The 22,542-nt window shown below is 37.7% G+C and overlaps 1 protein-coding gene and 1 pseudogene across 2 annotated transcripts in view; one reads left to right on the forward strand and one right to left on the reverse strand.

Moving 5' to 3' along the window:
* Positions 1-18,998, forward strand: part of Zpbp (zona pellucida binding protein) — a 142,728-nt gene extending 123,730 nt beyond the window's left edge. For both annotated transcript variants that reach the window (XM_031338565.1, XM_031338566.1), the window contains exon 8: positions 18,791-18,998. In XM_031338565.1, coding sequence (XP_031194425.1) covers positions 18,791-18,885 — 95 coding nt within the window. In that variant the 3' untranslated portion in view covers positions 18,886-18,998. The remainder of the gene's footprint in view (positions 1-18,790) is intronic.
* LOC116068682 lies at positions 2,669-3,517 on the reverse strand (annotated as a pseudogene).
* Positions 18,999-22,542: the final 3,544 nt, after the last annotated feature.

Raw genomic sequence — 22,542 nt, forward strand, 5'->3', positions numbered from 1 at the left:
TGTCTGTAACTGCATAGAGAGGCTTATGAATGAATTTTGGAAGGGACAGGAAATAATAAAGTATATGATAACAAAGACCAAATGGGGTAGTTTAGAAGAATGATGAATGTATCAAGCCAGTATTTTTTATTATCTATTAATAAAAATAGTAAAAGGTAGAGGTTTATTAATGACAGTTTTAAAAAACAAATTAGTTTGACTAGTGGGAGGGATGATTTCAAAATAGTGTAGACAAGGTGAAATGCAGGTTCCATGTATAGAAAATGAGGAATTAGCCAGGCATGGTGTTATATGCCTGTAATATTACCACTTAGGAGGTAGAGGCAAGAGAACTACTAGATCAGGGCCAGCCTGGGCTGTTGAGTGAGGCCCTATCTCAAAAAAGGCTTTAATAAACCAGATGGAGAGCATTCCCATCTAAATAAGTACTTTCTGTTCGCAACAGAATTTGGCTGTGATTGAAAAGGAAAAATCAGAGGATACAAGGTTTTGTGGTGGAATACAATGTTTTGTGTAAAGGTAAACCATATAGGTATAACTAGGAAAATAATCACATTTCATTTATGCCACTGTTCTTTCTGATGATCAATATTTTTAAAGTATGAACACTGACCTAAAAGTATACTTGATGGTTATCTACTATAATCTCATTTTATTCATGAAAGTAAGCACAGACTTGTGTTCATAGTTGTCCTATAAGAATATTCAAATTGAAATCATTTTATCCCTTACTCCCGAGTTTTCTTTTTTATCACCTACCCCCCTACTCTGTCCTTTTTTTCTGAAGCAAGCTCTAACACTGGCCTGGGAACTATATACCTCAGAATGGATTTAAACTTGTAAATTTCCTGCCTCAGCCTCCTAAGCACTGGAATTATGGACACGTGGCACTACATATGGCTCATCCATCAGTCTAATTATTTCTAAAGTAGAATCGTATTTCTTACTCACTTCTAGACTTTACATGTATTGATTTGTATGTATATAAATCCATAAAATATTAGCACAGGAACAGATATATATTAAACACTTTTTAAGGTACTAAACTGTTTCATCAGCCTCAGTTAACTTTTATGTCACACTGTAGTAAGAATACATATGCTATACAATGTCTATTTCCTGATTCTGGAAGTCATTAATCTGTTCTTGTCCTTAATTCTGACATTTAAACAATGCTCTAGAAATGCAATCATACAGTAAGTGATCTTTAAGACTAGTGTTTTTTCATTTACTATAATTGCCCAAGGCTTATCATATTAGCAGTATGTTCCTTTCCACTATATAGTAGTAGTCCATAGTCAGACTGGTTTGTTGAGTCATTTACTCACTGTAGAATATTTGGGTTGTTTCTAATTTGCAGCTCTCATAGATAAAGCTGCCAAGAAAAATTTTGTAAAAGTTTTTGTGCCAAGACAGTATGACTGCTAGGTCATATAAAGTGTATGTTTAACTTAAAAAAAAATTCCAAACTTTTCTACCCAGTAGCTGTATTTTTACATTCCTGTCATTAGTGTATGAGAAATCTAGCTTGCATCTGCAGCAGTTTTTGTATTTTCACTATTTTTTTCTGTAGCAGTCCTGATAAGTATATGCCACACTGTACTGACTGGTTTTGTGTGCCAACTTGACACAGGCTGGAGTTATCACAGAGAAGGGAGCTTCAGTTGGAGAAGTGCCTCCATGAGATCAAGCTATGGGGCATTTTCTCAATTAGTGATCAAGGTAGGGCCCCTTGTGGTTGGTGCCATCCTCGGGCTGGAAGACTTGGGTTTTATAAGAGAGCAGGCTGAGGAAGCCAGGGGAAAGAAGCAAGCAAGTAAGGAACATCTCTCCATGGCCTCTGCTTCAGCTCCTGTTTCTTGACTTGTGTGAGTTCCAGTCCTGACTTCCTCTGGTGATCAACAACAACGTGGTGGAAATGTAAGCTGAATAAACCCTTTCCTCCCCAACTTGTTTCTTGGTCATGATGTTTGTGCAGGAACAGAAACCCTAAAACACACACCATGCAGTAGTTGCATTCCTCAATGACTTATGAGATTCAATATATATTCACATAATTACTTGCCATCTGTATACCCTCTGTAGTGACAATTTTTATGTCTTTTTCCATTTTCTACTGGTATTGTTTATTTTTGAAGTTTAGTATATCTTTTTCATTGATCACATATTACATGGTTTCCTATTAATATTTTTGCAGAATAGAAAGCTTTAATTTTGATAAAGTCCAATATATCTACTTTGTTTTCTTGTGAAATTGTGCTTTTGAGTTGAATATTAAGTACTTAACTCCTGAAATTTTTTCTTGCATATTTTTTCTAAGTTTTCCATATTACATTTAAATACATGGTACATTTGGAGGTACTTTTAGAATATATTTTGTTGGTTTGTGGAGGTTAAATTTGTTGAAATAACTTTCTTTTCTTCCTTGAATAACATTTGTGCTTTTTAAAAATTAGTTAACCATATTATTGTGGGTTTATTTCTGAATTTTCTTTCCTGTTGAATTGATTCTTCTGCAAGTATCATAGTATCTTGATTACTGTAGTTTGAAGGCATATAATATAGGCCCTCCAACTTTATCTTTTTCAAAATTGATTTAGTTTAATAAATTGTATGCCGGGTATTTTCATCTGCCCATATTTTTTTTTGTTGTTGTTGTTCTCCTGCTTTATTCTAGGGAAGACAGCTCTTCCATAAGCTCTTCCTTTTCTTGTTGCAATTCCTGCAAATGCTGCTGGTTTTGTTCTAATCTGTTCTCCAACCACTGCAGTAGAGGCCCACTGACTGCTGACATCTGACTGCACAAATTCTTGGTAAATACTGAGCCATTATGGATCTTGGTCACTGAGTCCAGATGTGTAAGGCTGTGAATCCTTCTATATGCATCCTGTTCTTCCCAACATAGGAGCTTTGGCAGCTCTACCTCAGATTCAAAGGCATACTTTCCCAATAGTGATATGAAGTACAATATGGATTAGGATTTCAATTCTTTCATACTCTGATATTTTTTGGGCTTGTATGAATTGGAAGCAAGTGTAGAGTACCCAACCAGTCTTTGTGTTTTTGTCTTCTATGAAACAGGAAAAAATAAGTCATACAAAGCCTTGATCCATTTGGTACATTAGCATGTGAAGGCCAAACATTTATATGAGGGTGGGAATGATACCAGCCAACATGTTAGTTCATGTTAGTTCAGCCAACCTTTCTGTCTCTGTTGAGGCTGCAGCCAGTTGCTCTGGAGAAATTTCTACATGTCTTTTCTCTTGTAAGAATGCTGCAACATGATGACAGAATGGATATGAACAATTCTGATGGTATCCATCATTTCTAGGACTGTGTGCATTTCAGTTCTAGTGTATGTAAATTTGGAGTCACTCCTTATGTCATCATTCAACTCCCCTATACACAATCCCATAACCTCCTCCTTTTCTGTGCTCAGAGCATGGTTGAGACAAACTAGGAAAGCGTCAGATTCAAGATGATCCACCTGGACAGCTTGCCCCACCTGTACCACCATCTTCTTTCCACTCATTTCCCTTAACATTTTTTCTTTGTTCTGTTTCTTTCTTCAGTGTTTCGATTATTATGTCATGGGATGATCATGTTTTCTGGTCCAATCTATTTAGTGTTCTATAAGTTTCTTATATACATTTATAGGCATCTTTTTTTATGTTAACAGAAATTTTCTTCTTTGATGATTTTTGTTGAAGATATTTTCTGAATCTCTTAGCTGAGAATCTTCACTCTTTTCTATTCCTATTTTTCTTAGGTTTGGTCTTTTCATTGTGTCCTGAATTTACTGGATGTTTTGCATTACTAGGTTTTTACACTTTGTATTTTCTTCGACTGTTGTGACAATATCTTCTATGGTATTGTCTACACCTGAAATTCTTTCTTCTGTCTCTTGTACTTTGTTGGTGATGTTTGCATTTCTAACTCCTGATCTCTTTCCTAGGTTTTCCATCTCCAAGGTTGCCTCCATTTGTGATTTCTTTATTATTTCTTTTTCCATTTTTAAATCCTGCAAGGTTTTGTTCAATTCCTTCACCTGTTTGCCTGTGTTTTCCTGTATTTCTTTAAGTGAGTTATTTATATCCTCCTTAAAGGCCTCTATGATCTTTATGAGATGGGCTTTTAGGTAAGCATTTTGCTTTTTAGGTGTGTTAGCATATCCATGGCTTGCCATGCAGGAGAATTGGGTCCTGATGGTGCCAAATTACACTGGCTTCTGTTTCTTACCCTCTTGTGCTTGCCTCTCAACATCTGGTTATCTCTGGTGTTAAGTAGCCTGGGTGTCTCTGACGAGAGCCTACCTTCTTGGAGACAGGTAGAACTCTCTGACGTGGGTTAGAGCAGGCCTCCTGGGAGGTAGGCTGTGCTATCTTTTGTTGGGGCGTGGGTGCTCTGGTGTCCCTGGTTAGAGCAGGCTTCCTGTGTTCCTGCCCTGGTAATCCTCCTCTGACTTGGTTGTGACAGACCTCCTGGGAGACAGGCAGGCTGTGGGGTGTGGGAGAGGAAGAAGCATGCTGATCTGCTCTGGCAGAGGTACAGACCTGTGTCCTTGGTTATAGCAGATCTCCTGGAAGACCTAGAGACTATGGAGTGGGAACAGGGGCAGACATGCTCATCTGCCCATGTGGAGGTGCAGAACAGAAGGGAGATGGTGTACTCTCAGAGGGGAAGAGAGGTTCTGTCTGCTGGGCTCTGTAGGGGTTCCAGCTGGAGTGGATATTTGGGCAGGGATCTCACCTGTTTCCCTGGTTATGGCAGATCTCTTAGGAAATCTGCAAACAGTTGGGTGGGGAGAGGGGCTGACACAGTGATCAGCCCCTGTGGGGTTGAAGACTGAAAGGGCAAAATCTATTTTCAGTGAAGGAAAAAGTTCACTTACTAGGTCAAGTGCTTAAATTCTAAATACTGATCTATGAAATCATTGTTCTCTTACATTGATTTTCTTGCATTGCTCTCTTAATAGTCTAATTTAACTGAATATATATGTATGTATACATATATGTGCCATTACATACATGTTAGAACTGTTGTTCCATTTTATTATATACCAAAATGTATAAACGCCTTTTTGAAGTAATATGACTTTATTGTTAAGTAAACACATGATTCTAAATGCTATTTTAAAATTTCTGTTTTGTAATGAATTCTTCATATTGAAAAAAGAATGTGTATTCTTTAGTATTTGGATAGAATATCTTTAGATACATTAAATCCATTTGCATGATATCAAATGATGCTGATGTTTTTCTGTTAAATTTTTGTTCAAATGTTCTATCTGTTGGAGAAGATGGGGTATTCAAATTATCTACTGCCAATAGATTGATATTAATCTACATCTTTACATTCAATAGTAGATTGCTTTTTTTATTAAGTTAGGTGCCCCAGAGTTTGGTGCATATATTTTTAGCTCTTCTGATTAGTTTTAGTTTGAAGTCTGTTTTGTCAGATACCAGGATAGTGAAGTCTACTTGCTTTTAGGTCCAATTTGATTGGAGTGATTTTTTCTATTGTTTTAGTCTAAGGTAATACCTATCATTAAATCTAATTTTTTTTTTTTTCATTTTGTGTGTGTTTGTGAACTAACAGATGTTTTTATTTATGGGCCCAGTCAGTCAGTTTTGAATTGTCTTTGAATTGAATTTGAATTGTCTTTTATTTCTTAGGCTACCCAAGGCCTGGTCATCTCTTTTTCTCTCTTTTCCCATTTGGGATTTCTACAATAATCTCTATCTATTTTAAATTTTTATTTTTCTGTGTCTTTTATTTATCTGTGTTCTAATTTTTAGTGTTGCTTTTATTCTACTGGCTATTTATCTTTCCTGCTTTTCATGGATCTTTTGCTTATAAATGAATGTAGTGATTGAATCTCTTTTCTGATGTTAGTTTTCAGCTATAATTATTCCTCTAAGTACCACTAGCTTTTAACTTTTCATATTTGTCACCTATTAGTGTTTAAGGAATTTCCCTTCTGGTCTCTATTTTGACTTTTAATCATATATGAAGTTGAATTTTTCTTTTTCATGCCAGTTGAGGTAATCATATGGTTACTCCTCTTATTCTGTTTCTGTGATGCAATAGTTGATTAAAACATTATCCATAAATGGACATAATATAAACAACACATCATCTTTCTGGCTTATAGGTTTCTTAGGTAAGAGGTATAACAATTAAAATCAAAACACTTAAATCCCTTTATATACTGATGAATAGGCTGTGTCAGTCCTCTTATAGAGGTCTTTTTTGTGGAGAGAGGTAGAGCTGGAGAGGCATTTGCCATGGCAAGATGGCGCTTACTTCCACTGTCAACTCCTAGTAAACAACTGTTTGCACATGTGTGTAGAGAACTGTTTGCGCATGTGTGTAGAGTGAAAAGTCACGGCCCATTCTGGGGCGTTACGTAGGGTAATGAGTGAACAGCCAATCATGGGCAAACGCGCCGCGCTGTGGGCAGACATGCCGCACTGTGGTGTATATAAGCAGTGCGGATTATTGGCTCGACCCTTTTTTCCCTATGGATGGAGACAATAAATGTTGCTGCAGAAGGAACCTAGTGTCCGCGTGTCGTCTTGCTGGCGAGACGACTGCGTAGGCTACACTTTTTCTTTATTTCTTTTTCTTTTTTTAATTCATGAGGGACTTTGGTCTATAGGTTTAATTCTGGTTTAGGTTTTTCCTGTTGCTATAACAAAATTCCTCTTAGACAAGTTAGGAGAGAAAGGATATATTTTAACTCATAGTTGCAGGCTACAATCTGTCACAGCAGGAAAGCTACAACATCAGGAGCTCATTATCTTTAAATCTAACTTGACTTACATTCTCAGGACAAAGGCAAAAATGAAGCTAAGTTCTCGACCAAAATATCACATGCTCCAGGTAGGGTTCTTGTTCCTTTCTGAAACCTTATGAGTTAGGCCTCCTATGTCCATGTCTACATCAACATTGTTATCTTCTAAGTTCTCAGCAGAATGGGCTTAAGTTCTGCCTTACAGCATTCAGTGGCTTTTTAGAGCAAAATTAGAAACTCTTGTACACTCTAGTCACAAAACACAATGATTCTGTATTGTGTCAAGTTGACAAAACTAGTCATTATACATTCCTTGTAAATATTTCATAGAAGTTTAGTTTTAGGGAATTATTTCTCAAGTGAGTTGTTATTCTCCCATGTTGTGATTTTTTAAAGTAGTGTTATGGTTTGAGTCTGGAATGCCCTTCACCAGTTCATGTGTTAAATGCTTGCTGCTTAACTGATGATGCTATTCTGTAGCTGTGATGCCTTTTAAGAATTGGCTCGCTGCGCGGTGGTGGCACATGCCTTTAATCCCAGCACTTGGAAGGCAGAGGCAGGCGGATTTCTGAGTTCGAAGCCAGCCTGGTCTACAGAGTGAGTACCAGCATAGCCAGGGCTACACAGAGAAACCCTGTCTCGAAAAACCAAAAAAAAAAAAAAAAATTGACTCGTGGCTGCTTTCAGTCTGTATGCTATGCCTTCTTGACTATAACATATGAGGAGCTGCTACCCTTCATCAATTAGTGAGAGATTCAAGGTGCATACAAATTTTTAAACATATTTAAAAGATTGGGCCTTGTCAAGAGCACTTAAGTCCTTTGCTAACGCAGGGCTACCCTAGGGAGGTATTCCTCTCCTGAGTGAAGTAACCCAGTCAGAAAAGAACACACATGATATGCACTCATTGATAAGCAGATATTAGCCCAAAAGCTCAGAATACCCAAGATACAATTTACAGACCACATGAAGCTCAAGAAGAAGGAAGACTCATTAATACTCTATTACTAGCTTCATAGAATTATTTTGGCAAAATTCCTTTCTTCTCTATTTTATGGAGTGGAGTAAGAAACAATGGTGTTAGCTCTTCCTTAAATATCTGGTTAAATTCGTCATCTAGGCCTGGAAATAATTTAGCAGCAACATTTTAAATTGCTGACTCAATCTTATTGCTTGTTATAGAACATTTTCTCTCATTTGATCATTTGATCTCTGCATATCATTGGTATCTGTTATAATGGGTCTCTATCCATCTCCAATTTTATTAGTAAGGGTATTCTCTCTCTCTTTCTCTCTCTCTCTCTCTCTCTCTCTCTCCCTTTCTCTCTCTCTCTCTCTACCTCTTATTAACCAATGTTACTCAAGCCTTAGCAGGGAAAATAATGCATGTCCCATTTAGGGCATGAAGGGATAATGCTACTTTAAAAAAAAAGGCAAGTAAATAAAGGCCAGTGCCAGCTATAGTAACTATAGTTATTAGTTAGAGGGTTCCCAGAAACGCCAAACAATAAGGGGTTTTTGCATTTTCCTTGGATAGGGAGAAGAACTTGGTAGTATCATCTTGTTGATACCACACTGTCTTAGTTATTGTTTTACTGCTATGAACAGACATCATGTCCAAGGAAAGTTCTATAAAGGACAATATTTAATTGAAGCTGGCTGACAGGTTCAAAGGTTCAGTCCATTATCATTGAGGCAAAAGCATGGCAGCATCCAAGCTGGCATGGTGAAGGTGGAGCTAAGAGTTCTACATCGTCATCTGAAGACTGCTAGGAGAAGACTGGCTCCCAGGCACCTAGGACAAGGGTCTTAAAGCCCAAGCACACAATGATACATGCTGTGACCATAACTCCTAATAGTAACACACCCTGGGTCAAGCATATACAAATCATCAAACACATACTTTGGTCACATAACATGGAGAAATCAAGTTAGTACTGAAAAGGAAGCTACTTTTCTGTTGGCTAGCATTTATACTGCAAGTGAAAGACTCCAGCTAGAGTTCCCACTCAAGTCCTAGGAGGCATGCACCCAAGAAAAACGAAGAGCCATCTTGATGTAAAAAAAACATGAGGCATTTTTATTTCAGAGCTCTGGTTCAACCCCCAATCTCACACAGGAAACCAGGAATTGACCACGAATCTCAGAGGTTAGGGGATTTTATAGGAAAAAGGTCTGAGGAGACAAAGGAATTGGTGTGGCTATACATGATTGGCTATTTTGAATGTCGTTCGTGCAGATCAGAGTTGAGAATTCTTAAAAAAAGTGAAATTTCTAGCAAGAGGGGAAGAGTGCTATTCAATGTTCATACTGACCCTTAGCTAACACTTAAGAAAACCAAATGGCACAAGGTCCATCAGTCAATGTCTGGCCAGGCGTGTCTCAGGCGCCTCGGCTGGACACCTCCTTGCCTCATCTCTGAGATTTACACCCCTGGTCTGGGCTCTCCTAACAGCTTTTCCTTGGCCCACCGGCTGCTTCTTGCAGGTCTGGCTCCTGTGGTTTTCAGTACTGGTCTCAAATTTAACTCTTTCAATCCCAGGCTTAGGTGGGCAAGTACCTGCTAAATTTTTATATTCTTTTTCACAAGAAGGTACTATGTGGGCTGATGGGAGAGAAAAACTACCAACTGTCTTAACCAGCTGTGAACTCTGAATTATAATAATGACTGACCCAGCAAGATACACCCATTGATGCAATAATGACATAAATGTTATGGGGTAATTGACAGCTTTCTAATTAGATATAAGCCCCTCCATAGAAGTGAACTCATGATTGATACTATGAAACTAGTCTGTTAAAAGGACACAGTTTCAAACTATCTTCTAAAAGTTCATTTTTATATCCAAGGACTGGTCCAGTGAATCTACTTTGTTGCTGTGGTTTGGGTATCCTTATGAGAAATCATTGCAAAATCCAAGTCATGAAGCTTTTCTCAATTAATTTTTGTATATATGATTTTATATTTTTCAGCAATGAAAAATATTATGCAAAAAATTTGATCATGCTTTTCTCCTTTCCTGACTCCCCCTCATTCCCCACCAACCCAACTATTTACTCCCTCTCTCTTATTAAGAACAGACAATAAAAATCCAAGAAACATACACTCATAAAAACAGAATCCAAAATATTAAAGCAAAGGGCCAGTAGCCAATTAGTGTTGGCCAATTACCTCTGGACATGATGAGATCTACCCTGGGGTGTGGTTAATATATCCAGTGATAATCAATTGGGGATAAATAATTGTTTTTTTTGTTTATTTTTGATTTTGTTTTTGTTTTTGTTTTTGTTTTTGTTTTTTTTGCTAACAGGTATCAATTGTAGATGCTGTCATTTAGGGTTGGGAAGCCAGGTCCTCTTTCTGCTCTTGGGTTAGGATACCATTTGGTTTGAACCTGTACAGGCCCAGTACATGCTGCCACTGTCTCTGGACCTGTTGTATCTGGAAGACACTGTGTCCTTCTGTGATCTTCTGCATAGATCTCTGAACCCTAACAGGAGGGGTTTGATGGAAACATTCCATTCATCACTGAGTGCTCCAGAGTCTTTCATTCTTTGTATCAATTATTCAGTTGTGTGTTTCTGTGTTTAGTTCCTATCTACTGCATGAAGGTCTCTGATGATTGCTGAGCAAGGCACTGATCTATGGGTAAAGAAGAATGTCACGAAATGCAAATCAAAACAACCCTGAGATTCCACCTCACACCAGTCAGAATGGCTAGAATAAAAAACTCAGGTGACAGCAGATGCTGGCAAGGTTGTGGAGAAAGAGGAACACTCCTTCATTGTTGGTGAGACTGCAAGCTGGTACAACCACTCTGGAAATCAGTTTGGTGGTTCCTCCGGAAGTTGGACATAGTACTACCAGAGGACCCAGCTATACCACTCCCGGGCATATACCCAGAAGATGCTCCAACATGGAATAAGGACACATGCTTCATTAAGTTCATAGCAGTCTTATTTATAATAGCCAGAAACTAGAAACAACCAGATGTCCCTCAACAGAAGAATGGTTACAGAAAATGTGGTACATCTACACAATGGAGTATTACTCAGCTATTAAATAAGGCTGCTATGAATATAGTAGAGCATGTGTCCTTATTACATATTGGAGCATGTTCTGGGTATATGCCACAACCTCGCCAGCATCTTCTGTCACCTGAGTTTTTGATCTTAGCCATTCTGATTGGTGTGAGGTGGAATCTCAGGGTTGTCTTGATTTGCATTTCCCTGATGACTAAGGATGTTTAACATTTCTTTAAGTGCTTCTCAGCTATTCGGTATTTGTCAATTGAGAATTCTTTGTTTAGCTCTGTATCCCATTTTTAAATAGGATTATTTGATTCTCTGGAGACTAACTTCTTGAGTTCTTTGTATATATTAGATATTAGCCCTCTATCAGATATAGGATTGGTAAAGATCTTTCCCCAATCTGTTGGTTGCCATTTTGTCCTATTGACATTGTCCTTTGCCTTACAGGAGTTTTGTAATTTTACGAGATCCTGTTTATTGATTCTTGACCTTAGAACATAAGCTATTGGTGTTCTGTTCAGGAACTTTTCCTATGTGCCCATGTGCTCAAGGCTTTTCCCCACTTTCTTTTCTATTAGTTTCAGTGTATTTGGTTTTATGTGGACTTCCTTGATCTACTTGGACTTGAGCTTTGTACAAGAAAATAGGAATGGATTGATTTGCATTCTTCTACATGCTAACCGCCAGTTGAGCCAACACCATTTGTCAAAAATGCTGTCTTTTTTCTACTGGATGGTTTTAGCTTCTTTGTCAAAGATCAAGTGACCATAGGTGTGTGGGTTCATTTCTGGGTCTTCAATTCTATTCCATTGATCCACCTGCCTGTCCCTGTACCAATTCCATGCAGTTTTTATCACAATTGCTCTATTGTACATAAGGTTAGGGATGGTGGTTCCACCAGAGGTTCTTTTATTGTTGAGAATAGTTTTCGCTATATACCTAGGTTTTTTGTTATTCCAGATGAATTTGCAAGTTGCCCTTTCCAAGTCTGTGAAGAATTGAGTTGGAATTTTGATAGGGATTGGATTGAATCTGTAGATTGCTTTCGGTAAGATGGCCATTTTTACTATATTAATCCTACCAATGCATGAACATGGGAGATTTTCCATCTTCTGAGATTTTCTTCAATTTCCTTCTTCAGAGACTTGAAGTTCTTGTCAAACAGATCTTTTACTTGCTTAGAGTCACACCAAGGTATTTTATGTTATTTGTGACTATTGTGAAGGGTGTTGTTTCCCTAATTTCTTTCTTAGCCTGTTTCTCCTTTGTGTAGAGGAAGGCCACTGATTTGCTTGAGTTAATTTTATATCCAGCTACTTTGCTGAAGTTGTTTATCAGCTGTAGGAGCTCTCTGGTGGAATTATTGGGGTCACTTAAGTATACTATCATATCATCAGCAAATAGTGATAATTTTTGACTTCTTCCTTTCTAATTCGTATCCCTTTCATCTCCTTTTGTTGTCTAATTGCTCTGGCTAGGACTTCAAGTACAATATTGAATAGGTAGGGAGAGAGTGGGCAGCCTTGTCTAGTCTCTGATTTTAGTGGGTTTGTTCAAGTTTCTCTCCATTTAGTTTGATGTTGGCTACTGGTTTTCTGTATATTGCTTTTTACTATGTTTAAGACTGGGCCATGACTTCCTGATTTTTCCAATACTTTTGTCATGAAGGGATGCTGGATTTTGTCAAATGCATTCTCAGCATCTAATGAGATGATCATATATGGTTTTTTACTTTGAGTTTGTTTATATAGTGAATTGCATTGATGGATTTCCATATATTGAACCATCTCTGCATCCCTGGGATGAAACCTACTTGATCATGGTGAATGATCATTTTGATGTGACCTTGGATTGCAAGAATTTTATTGAGTATTTTTGCATCGATATTCATAAGGGAAATTGGTCTGAGGTTTTCTGTTTTTGTTAGGTCTTTTTGTGGTTTAGGTATAAGAGTAATTGTGGCTTCATTGAATGAATTGGATATAGTACCTTTTGTTTCTATTTTGTGGAATAGTTTAAAGAGTATTGGTATTAGGTCTTCTTTGAAGGTCTGATAAAACATTGCACTAAACCCATCTGGTCCTGGGCTTTTTTTTGGTTGGGAGACTATTAATGACTTTCTATTTCAATAGCAGATATGGGACTGTTGAGATCATTTATCCGATCTTGATTTAACTTTGGTACCTGGTATCTGTCTAGAAAATTGTCCATTTCATCCAGGGTTTCCAGTTTTGTTGAGTATAGGCTTTTGTAGTAGGAGCTCATGATTTTTTTGATTTCCTCAGTGTCTGTTGTTATGTCTCCTTTTTCATTTCTGATCTTGTTAATGAGGATACTGGCTCTGTGCCCTCTAGTTAGTCTGGCTAAGGGTTTATTTATTTTGTTGATTTTCTCAAAGGACCAGCTCCTAGTTTGTTTGATTCTTTGTATAGTTCTTTTTGTTTTTATTTGGTTTATTTCAGCCCTGAGTTTGATTATTTCCTGCCTTTGACTCCTCTTGGTGAATTTGCTTCTTTTTGTTCTAGTGCTTTCAAATTGCTGGTGTATGCACTCTCCAGTTTCCTTTTGGAGGCACTTAAAGGTATTAGTTTTCCTCTTAGGACTGCTTTCATTGTATCCCATAAATTTGGGTATATTGTGGCTTCATTTTCTTTAACCTTAGAATCTTTAACTTCTTCCTTGACCAAGTTATCATTGAGTATTGTTAAGCTTCCACGTGTATGTGGACATTCTATTGTTTATGTTGTTATTGAGGAACAGCCTTAGTCCATGGTGGTCTGATAGGATACAAGGAATTATTTCCATCTTCTTGTATCTTTTGAGGACTGATTTGTGACCAATTATGTCAATTTTGGAGAAGGTACCATGAAGTGCTGAGAAGAAGGTATATCCTTTTGTTTTAGGATAAAACGTTCTATAGATATCTGTTAAATCCATCTGTCTCATAACTTCTGTTAGTCTCACTGTGTTTGTTTAGTTTCTGTTTCCGTGATCTGTCTATTGCAGTTAGTGTGGTGTTAAAATCTCCCACTATTATTGTGTGTGGTACAATGTGTGCTTTGAGCTTTAGTAACGTTTCTTTTATGAATGTAGATGCCGTTGCATTTGGAGCATCGAGGTTCAGAATTGAGAGTTAATCTTGGTAGATCATACCTTTGATGAATATGAAGTGTCCCTCCTTATCTTTTTTGATCACTTTAGGGTGAAAATCGATTTTATTTGATATTAGAATGGCTACTCCAGCTTTTTTCTTGGGACCATTGGCTTGGAGAATTGTTTTCCAGCCTTCTATTCTGAGGTAGTGTCTGTCATTCATGTGGGTTTCTTGTATGCAACAAAATGTTGGGTCCTGTTTACATACCCAATCTGATAGTGTATGTCTTTTTATGGGGGCATTGAGTCTATTGATATTAATAGATATTAAGGAAAGGTAATTGTTGCTTCCTGTTATTTTTGTTGTTAGAGTTGGAATTCCGTTCATTTTGCTATCTTCTTTTAGTTTTGTTGGAAGATTACGCTACTGCGTTTTCAGATTTGTTGTTCCCTTCCTTGTATTGGAGTTTTCCATTTATTATCCTTTGAAGGGCTGGATTTGTGGAAAGATATTGTATGAATTTGGTTTTGTCATGGAATACTTTGGCTTCTCCATCTATGGTGATTGAAAGTTTTTTGGGTATAGTAGTCTGGGCTGGCATTTTTGTTCTTGTAGGGTCTGTATGACATCTGCCCCGGATCTTCTAGCTTTCATAGTCTCTAGTGAAAAATCTTCTGTAATTCTGATAGGCCTGTCTTTATATGTTACTTGACCTTTTTCACTTACTGCTTAGTATTCTTTCTTTGTTTAGTGCATTTGGTGTTATGATTATTATGTGATGGGAGGAATTTCTTTTCTGGTCCAGTCTATTTGGAGTTCTGTAGGCTTCTTGTATGTTCATGGGCATCTCTTTCTTTAGGTTAGGGAAGTTTTCTTCTATAATTTTGTTGAAGATATTTACTGGCCCTTTAAGTTGGAGGTCTTCTCTCTCTTCTATACCAATTATCCTTAGGTTTGGTATTCTCATTGTGTCCTTGATTTCCTGGATGTTTTAGGACAGGAACTTTTTCCATTTTGTATTTCCTTTGACTGTTGTGTCAATGTTTTCTATGTTATCTTTTGCCCCTGAGATTCTCTCTTCTATCTCTTGTATTCTGTTGGTGATGCTTGCATCTATGTTTCCTGACTTCTTTCCTAAGATTTCTAACTCCAGAGTTATGTCTCTTTGTGATTTCTTAATTGTTTCTAGTTCCATTTTTAGGTCCTGGATGGTTTTTCTCAATTCCTTCAATTGTTTGTTTGTGTTTTCCTGTAATTCCTTAAGGCTTTTTTGTGTTTCCTCTTTAAGGGCGGCGGGGGGGGGGGGCAGACACTAGTGGGAGGTTTTTGTGTGTGGACCGCAGAGGTGCAGAGGAAGAAGAAAGGCAAGAAGGGGTAGAAGAAGGAGCAGGGGCTGGGGCAGACAGGCGTGTGGCGGACCAAGTGACAGGCCGTTGAGGCGGAGGAGTACTAGAGGCAGGAGCGGGCTCTCGAGTAGTCTGAGAACGAATGACAGGAAAAGTCAAGTAGACTGGGGGGGCACAGTGAGAGACAGGGATGAGCATTAGAGGAGGAAGAGCAGAGAGTTGAAAGGTGAGAAAAGCATTCCTGGAGTTGAAGAATCTTGATCAGTTCCTGAATTTGGGAGATGAGGCGAGTCTTCATGTCTAAGAAAGAAGGTGGAAGGGCAGAGGTGATATCAGGAGGCAGGGGAGGGGCAGATGACAGGGTTGGGGGAGGCCAATCTTCAGAATGATAATGGGCCGCTTCCTCCTCAAGGGCGGCAGCATCGCCGGGGTCGAGTGGTTCGGGAGTTGCTAGGAAGGCAGTGGGGGCAGAGGGAGAAAAGGTGGGTTTTATAGGTGCAGATGGTTGGCAGAAGACTGGAGCACAGAGAGGTTTAGAAAGGCCCTTCTCCGCAGCGGAGAAAGGGTCGTCATAGGGAGGAGGGGAAGGAACCAGAGGGACTTGTGAGGCGAGAGGTGGATAGAGGGGAGCAGTGGGAGCAGCAGCAGGCAAGGGTGGAATCTGACAGTCCTCCTGTGGCATATCAATGAGAGTAAAGGAAATAGAGGCCTGAGATGGAGAGCGAGAGGGCAGACGAGTAGGGGGACGGGACCCAGACCGGGACTGTGAGAGACAGAGTTCTGCAACTGAGAGGAGCTGACGTTTTCCCGAATCGGAATCAGCGCCCTCAAGAATGTCTCGGATGAGACCCCAAAATGTAAAAATTATTGCCATGACTGCTTTGTCTCCTTCAAGTTTTATTTTTTCATTAAGTTCACGACCAACCTTCTGCCATTTGTTGGGGTGGATAACTGTCCCGTCAATCATAAACCAAGGACATGTCTTATCTATAACGATAAAAAAATCTTACCAAGTCCTTTTTCTTTACCCTTATGCCCCTCTCTCTGAGAGCTTCTTTTAAGTCCTTTATAAAGCGGACTTCTTTAGACATGGAATGGCCCATTCTTGAGATGTCTGAGACAGATGACTTACCTAATGACTTGAGCAACCGGGCGAGCAGCATCAGTCACGAACCTGGATTCCATTGCGATCTTAATCCGTCCAGGAGGTGACCCATGCCTCGAGCCCCATGTCGGGTGCCACCTGACCTGGCCTGCAGGTCACGTTATTCGGGGGAACGAGGAGGGTCACAACCTGTGAATAAAGAATGGGCGAGAGAGACGACAGGACTCAAGGAAGCATTGCTTGTCAAGAGCCGTTTACTTGGTTGAGGAGAGCATATTTAAAGCAAAAATCTTGGAGGGAGGGGGAGAGGAAGGAGGGAGATGGAAGGCTACAAAATCTTCTGGGGTTGAGCTCCGGGGTGACAGGTGGGGAGGGGGTGGATTTCCGAGAATGTTCTTTTTCTCAGGGCCAAGCCGGATCCTTGTGATTGTCAGGCAGGATGTTAATCTCAGGGTTCTCAATTAGTTGGGGCAGGATGTTTCTCTCAGCAGGGCCAGCTGGGGCAGGTTCAGCCAAGTGTCATTTGGTCCCCAACATCTAAATTTCTTGTTTTAATTTCAGAACTGGCTAGTCATCAGATGTTTCCTTTTGACCTAATTCAATAAATGTAGTTTGCTAATATTTTCCTATAGATTTAAACTATATTTCAAAAATTGCCTTAACTTAACAGAGCAAAATGTTTTAGTATGTACTATCCTGGAAATAATGCTACAGATAAATATTCTTGTGCATTTTCAGATCAAATTTAAATTCTAAACTTATTAGGTCATTTGTTTTATCATGAACTCAAATGTTTTCATGCCACTCTCAGTTCTATTTGTAAGAATCAGCATGAAATATGTTACAAACAGTGCATGCTGCTTTCATAGTGACTTAAGTTTCAGTATTTTGTTCAACATGTCAATATTTGTTCTTTAAGAAATATTAATACCTAATTTGAGAGAAAGGTTGCTTTTGATACATTGTATTTCATCATTGGAAGTTTAATATATACTTTAAATGTCTAAGGACCCCTTAATATTAAACATAAAAATTAACTTTGTATAACCCATATTTTCCACATTGGAAATACCATTCCACCAATAAATCATCTAGTGTAAATTGAAGAACTCCAGAATATAGTATGGAGAATGTTTTTTTTTCCATATTTTTTATATTTTGGAAAACATCTCAAACATAAATGACACAAAATAAAGTAATATTATGCATATATAAGTAGTAATAGAGTACTGAATAATGTTGCTAAAAAGTTAGATGGCCCATAGTAACCATTTTTAACATAATCTACAAACATTCACCAATGCTTGCAACAGGAAAAAGAATAATTAGTTAATCAGAAACCTCAGCCAGCTAGTAGGTTTGGTAGATCATTTGATGTGCTTGCCCCAACTTGAAATGAATACAGTCAGTGCAGGCAGCTACTCAGAGTATAGCATTTGTCCCAGAGTTAGCATTTGTAGAGTGCTTGCTTTTTCATATTAGACTTCTTGTTTTCATTTTTATGTTAATATTATAAAGTTGCCTATTACTGTTTTTTGGCTAACCATGAAAGAGGAACCTAGAGACTTGGTTGCTTTATCAGTAGTATGTGAACATTCTTTTTAACCTGCTGCTGTGCAGTAACAGCTGCAAGAGTATTTGTGATAATAGTGTTTACAGATTAGAAATGATCAAACTGATCTAGGTCAAGAATTTCCCTCAAATCACACATTTATCAAGTGATACAAATAGAACTTGAAATGATGAGATTAGAAATAAGTTGCAGTCTTCTTGCAGCTCTTGGCACTTTATATACCTAAAACATAGTTATGATGACTCTCCTATAGGCAGTGTTACTTTGTCTATAGTACTGACCTCTTATGGATTCTGTTATAACTTAAATGATGATGTAGTAAGCCTTTAAACTCAACAGCATAGGATCACTAATTTTATTTTAGGTGATAGTGTTGATCTAAGCCAGACTCATAATGATAATTATTTTAGATGTATAAGGAGTCTTGAGTAGTCATCATATTCAGAGAAAGAGGAACCATGATGGTTGCTAGCAGCTAAAAAAGATGCTAGAGAGTTGCTTAGTTGGCATAGTAATATTTTACAAGATGAAAATGTTATGGAGATTTGTATACATATGAGTATACCTAAACTACCAAAGGGAACACTTAAACTGGATAAGGTTGTAAATTCCATCATAGGTATTTTACTTCAATTAGAAATGAAGAACATTCATCAGACATGATGGGGTGTACCTGTAATCCCAATACTCTGGGAAGATCAGGAGTTCAAGGTCAACCTTGAGTATATGAGTGTCTTAAAACTACAACAACAATAAAATTAGGGTTATATGTAATAGCTTACATGGTGCTAACTTATGTGGCCCCATGGGGAATGTTGCTCATTAATGTATGTTTTATTCACAGTGGTCTGCAGCCCTGGATCCTTCAATCCCCGTGATGGAACTCACTGCCTCCAGTGCAACAACAGTCTGGTGTATGGAGCGAAGACATGCATGTAGGCCAGGGCCTTGTGGGACCCAGTAGCTCATTCAACATAAAAGTATATTTTTGAAGTACTAAAGTATAATAACTCACTATTATGCCAAAATTAAATAATCAGAATTTACAAAGATATGGTGTCCTCATTCTATCCAGTACTATATGCATCATCTTTCTTGGTTAATGATAATGGTTAGGTGCATCTGACACCAGATGACTCCTTTGTCACTGCATTTTAAAGATTGTTTCAAATGTTCTGTATTGGGTGATGTTAAAAGATTTTTCAGGAATTTAAAACAATATCCATTTTATTTTTACTATATGTTACCTATATTCAGGCCATCCTATTTTATAAGAGCTTTAATTTAAATTTATAAAATTTTAGCTATTTGAACTTGGCCTTTGACAGCTCAAAGCCAGTTTCAAAGTACATGTCCTGAGTCTTGTTATTGCACTTGTTAGTGGAAGACCCAGTCCCAGAGAAACTGTGGATTTTAATATCAGTATGTTTAGCTTAAATGATCAATTGACAGACTCTTGAGGCAGACATAGTAGTAGCATAGGACTGTAATCTTAATAGTTGAACGAGGCAGGAAGATCAGGAGTTCAAGAATAGCTTGCACTATGTGAGATCCTGTCTCAGAATATCTCTACATTACCTTCTTGACATTTGAGAATGGAGCTACAATTGAATGTTCTCAGTAGACTGAAGTATTTTGTCTCCCAACAGTGCTTCTAGGACAAAGAATTAACAAAAATCATAATTTTCAGATGTTACACCTTAAAAATGCATGCTGCATGCCAGAAGTCACTGCTGCTACCACTAATACCAGTTCCTTTTACATTGGGATGCCACATTGGAATATGAAGAGTTACATAAATGTAAAGATTTAAATAGAGGAAAATCCACAAATAACTTCGGAGTCATTTTCTAAAGTTCTTAGTGATCACCTGGTTCACATTTCTTTCATCATCTCTGTGAGACATTGCCTGCTTTGCTTTTGACATTTCTTGTCTTAAAACATCAGAGACTCAAGGATGGAAAACCCAAACAGTAGGATCTTACTGAGATCCTTGAAGTGGCAGCATCTTTAAATGACAGGTTGACTAACAAGAAGTATTCTTGTTGGCTTGTAGAGACAAAGTTAGCTAGAAAATATCCTATTTTATCTTCCTGTGGACAAGTGCAGCCTCAGAATTCTCACACTGAAGAAGGCAGTTGGCCTGTGGTTGTTCTTGGTTAGCCCTGGTGGTAATTGCTTTCTTCCTCTGGGCTTTCATCATTAGCATCAAGATATTGCTGATTTATAGCTCATAGAGATTTTCAGATGTCTTCTTTCCTTTGGGAGGTAACACAGTGAGTATTACACTGTTTGGGTAAAATATGATTTTTCTCTACATAACTAGCACATTCATCCTGTACCTTCTAGGACCCAAGTCTCCTCCTCTAAAACTTCCTGAAGCTATCCCAATTTCTTAAGTATATGTTGGGATTGATTCAATATATTCTTCCAAGCCGGGCAGTGGTGGCGCACGCCTTTAATCCCAGTACTTGGGAGGCAGAGGCAGGTGGATTTCTGAGTTCGAGGCCAGCCTGGTCTACAGAGTGAGTTCCAGGACAGCCAGGGCAATACAGAGAAACCCTGTCTTGAAAATCCAATATATATATATATATATATATATATATATATATGAATATATATATATATTCTTCTAGTCATCAGTCTAGGAGAGCAGAGGTAGAGCTGTAATGGTGGTGTTAAGTCTGGAGAGCAGTGTCTTCCTCCAGGCTTTGATGGTCTGTAGGAGTAGACATACAATAGAAGTGTGTCTTTAGAAATACACTCTAGAGTTAAGTTCCCACTTTATACAGGCAGACTGTCCAACAAAACCTTACCAATGTTAGAGGTCAGAACAGAGTAAAATTAAGAGGTAAGGTCAAGAAAACTATCTTTAGAAAGAGAAACAGAAGACAGACATTAATGATTACCCTTTCCTGTTTCATATAGTGAAATGATCCATTTGATTATGTGACATCACTGCTGTTTTAGTCAATCGTGTGTTTGTGTTCAACATTCTGCTATACTAGCATATTCCTAGTCATAGCCCTCTTGATGTGCTATAATTATGTTTTTATACGAATTAAAGGTCTACGGATGACAATATGTCAGTAACTAAGACAAAAGTTACTTCTGTTGTAATGCCAGGTAAGATGGACAGTGTTTAAAATGAAGTCAGTATGTGCCAAAAGTGGTGAGCTGTCGTCTCTAAAGGATTGTTGTCATATAGCAGTTTCAGGGAATTCAGCTTACATCAAAATAATTTCTTCCTGTATAATACCTTTTCAACTATATGAGCAGATATTTACATAATTTAATACCTAATTTAAGGGGAAAAGAACTATTTCCATTCTGTAATAATTATATTTACATTAAATATGTAATATATGTTCATTTGGCAGTATGGAAATAAAGATCTTTAAGTTTGGTTCAGTAATCTCATTTCCTGATGATTCAATTACTAACAAGTAAATTAGATAGGTGAAATGGCATCAAGTGCCACAGCATATATAGTAATAAGCAAAATTAACACAAGTGCCCTATAAGAGAGGGTGAATAAACTATTCTACTTTCACATGACAGACTGTTCCCAAGCTAATGAATTGACTGTCACATTTTCAAATTGAATGAATTAATAACTATATACTTAACTGTATTTGTTTGTATTATTGTTTGTATTTTGAGTTATAAAACAAATGCACTGAAATGTTTATCTCATGTTTGTCTCATGTAACAGGATCATGCGTGAGTTTTTGATGCCTTCTGTTTACTAAAATTTCTTTAATGATATGAATTACTTTCAAAATGTTAGAAACAATAAACTTACTTTGAAAAACTGCAGGAATAGCCATGAGAAAAGACATTGTTATTCACCTTTCCAGCACTGGTTTCTTTCTTCCCTGCACAGAGCATGACTTTTCTAGAAACTAGAGGAAAACTTTTCCTGCATACCATAGGAGTATAAGAACAAAGTAGAGATAGCAAAAGAACTAGGCTCTAAGGATGACACTTTTAATCATTGCCCTTGTTAATTGTGAACCCTGGCCTGCCCTACACTTCCCAGCTTTATGACATAGGAAATTAATTGTATATAAGCAAGGTAGATTTTTTTTTTGTTAGAGATAAAACAATCCTAGCTGATAAAGCACTAAGTACAAGGGAGTTGTAAAGGAAACACTAGGAGAGGAGGTTATCAAAGAACCAGCTATCAGCAATGGTAGCTTTTTATAACCTCCCATATTTGCCATCATGGATCATTTCTTTTAATATGATGTGCTTTCCCAAGCTATTTGATTTACTTCATTCATGTAGGTTTCATAGCTATAGTATTTCATTTATTCTAGCAAAAATACGATGAAGTAGTTAAGCATTCTAGTTGTGGGGTAATTCAGTTGCTACTAAATTTTCAGTTGTATGTTATCACTATAGTTACCTTCTTCTTGATCCTTCTTTAGGATATTTAATCTTCTCTCTATCAAATATTCAGAGCTGGTAGGCTTTGATATTTCTAATCTTTTTATTAATAGATATTTTCTTTATTTACATGTAAATTTCTCCTTTCCCAGTTTCCCCTCTAAAAACAAACAAACAAAAACAACAAGAACAAACCCCTATTGC

This window comes from Mastomys coucha, unplaced genomic scaffold (genome assembly GCF_008632895.1).
Source record: "Mastomys coucha isolate ucsf_1 unplaced genomic scaffold, UCSF_Mcou_1 pScaffold22, whole genome shotgun sequence".
Lineage (NCBI taxonomy): Eukaryota > Metazoa > Chordata > Mammalia > Rodentia > Muridae > Mastomys > Mastomys coucha.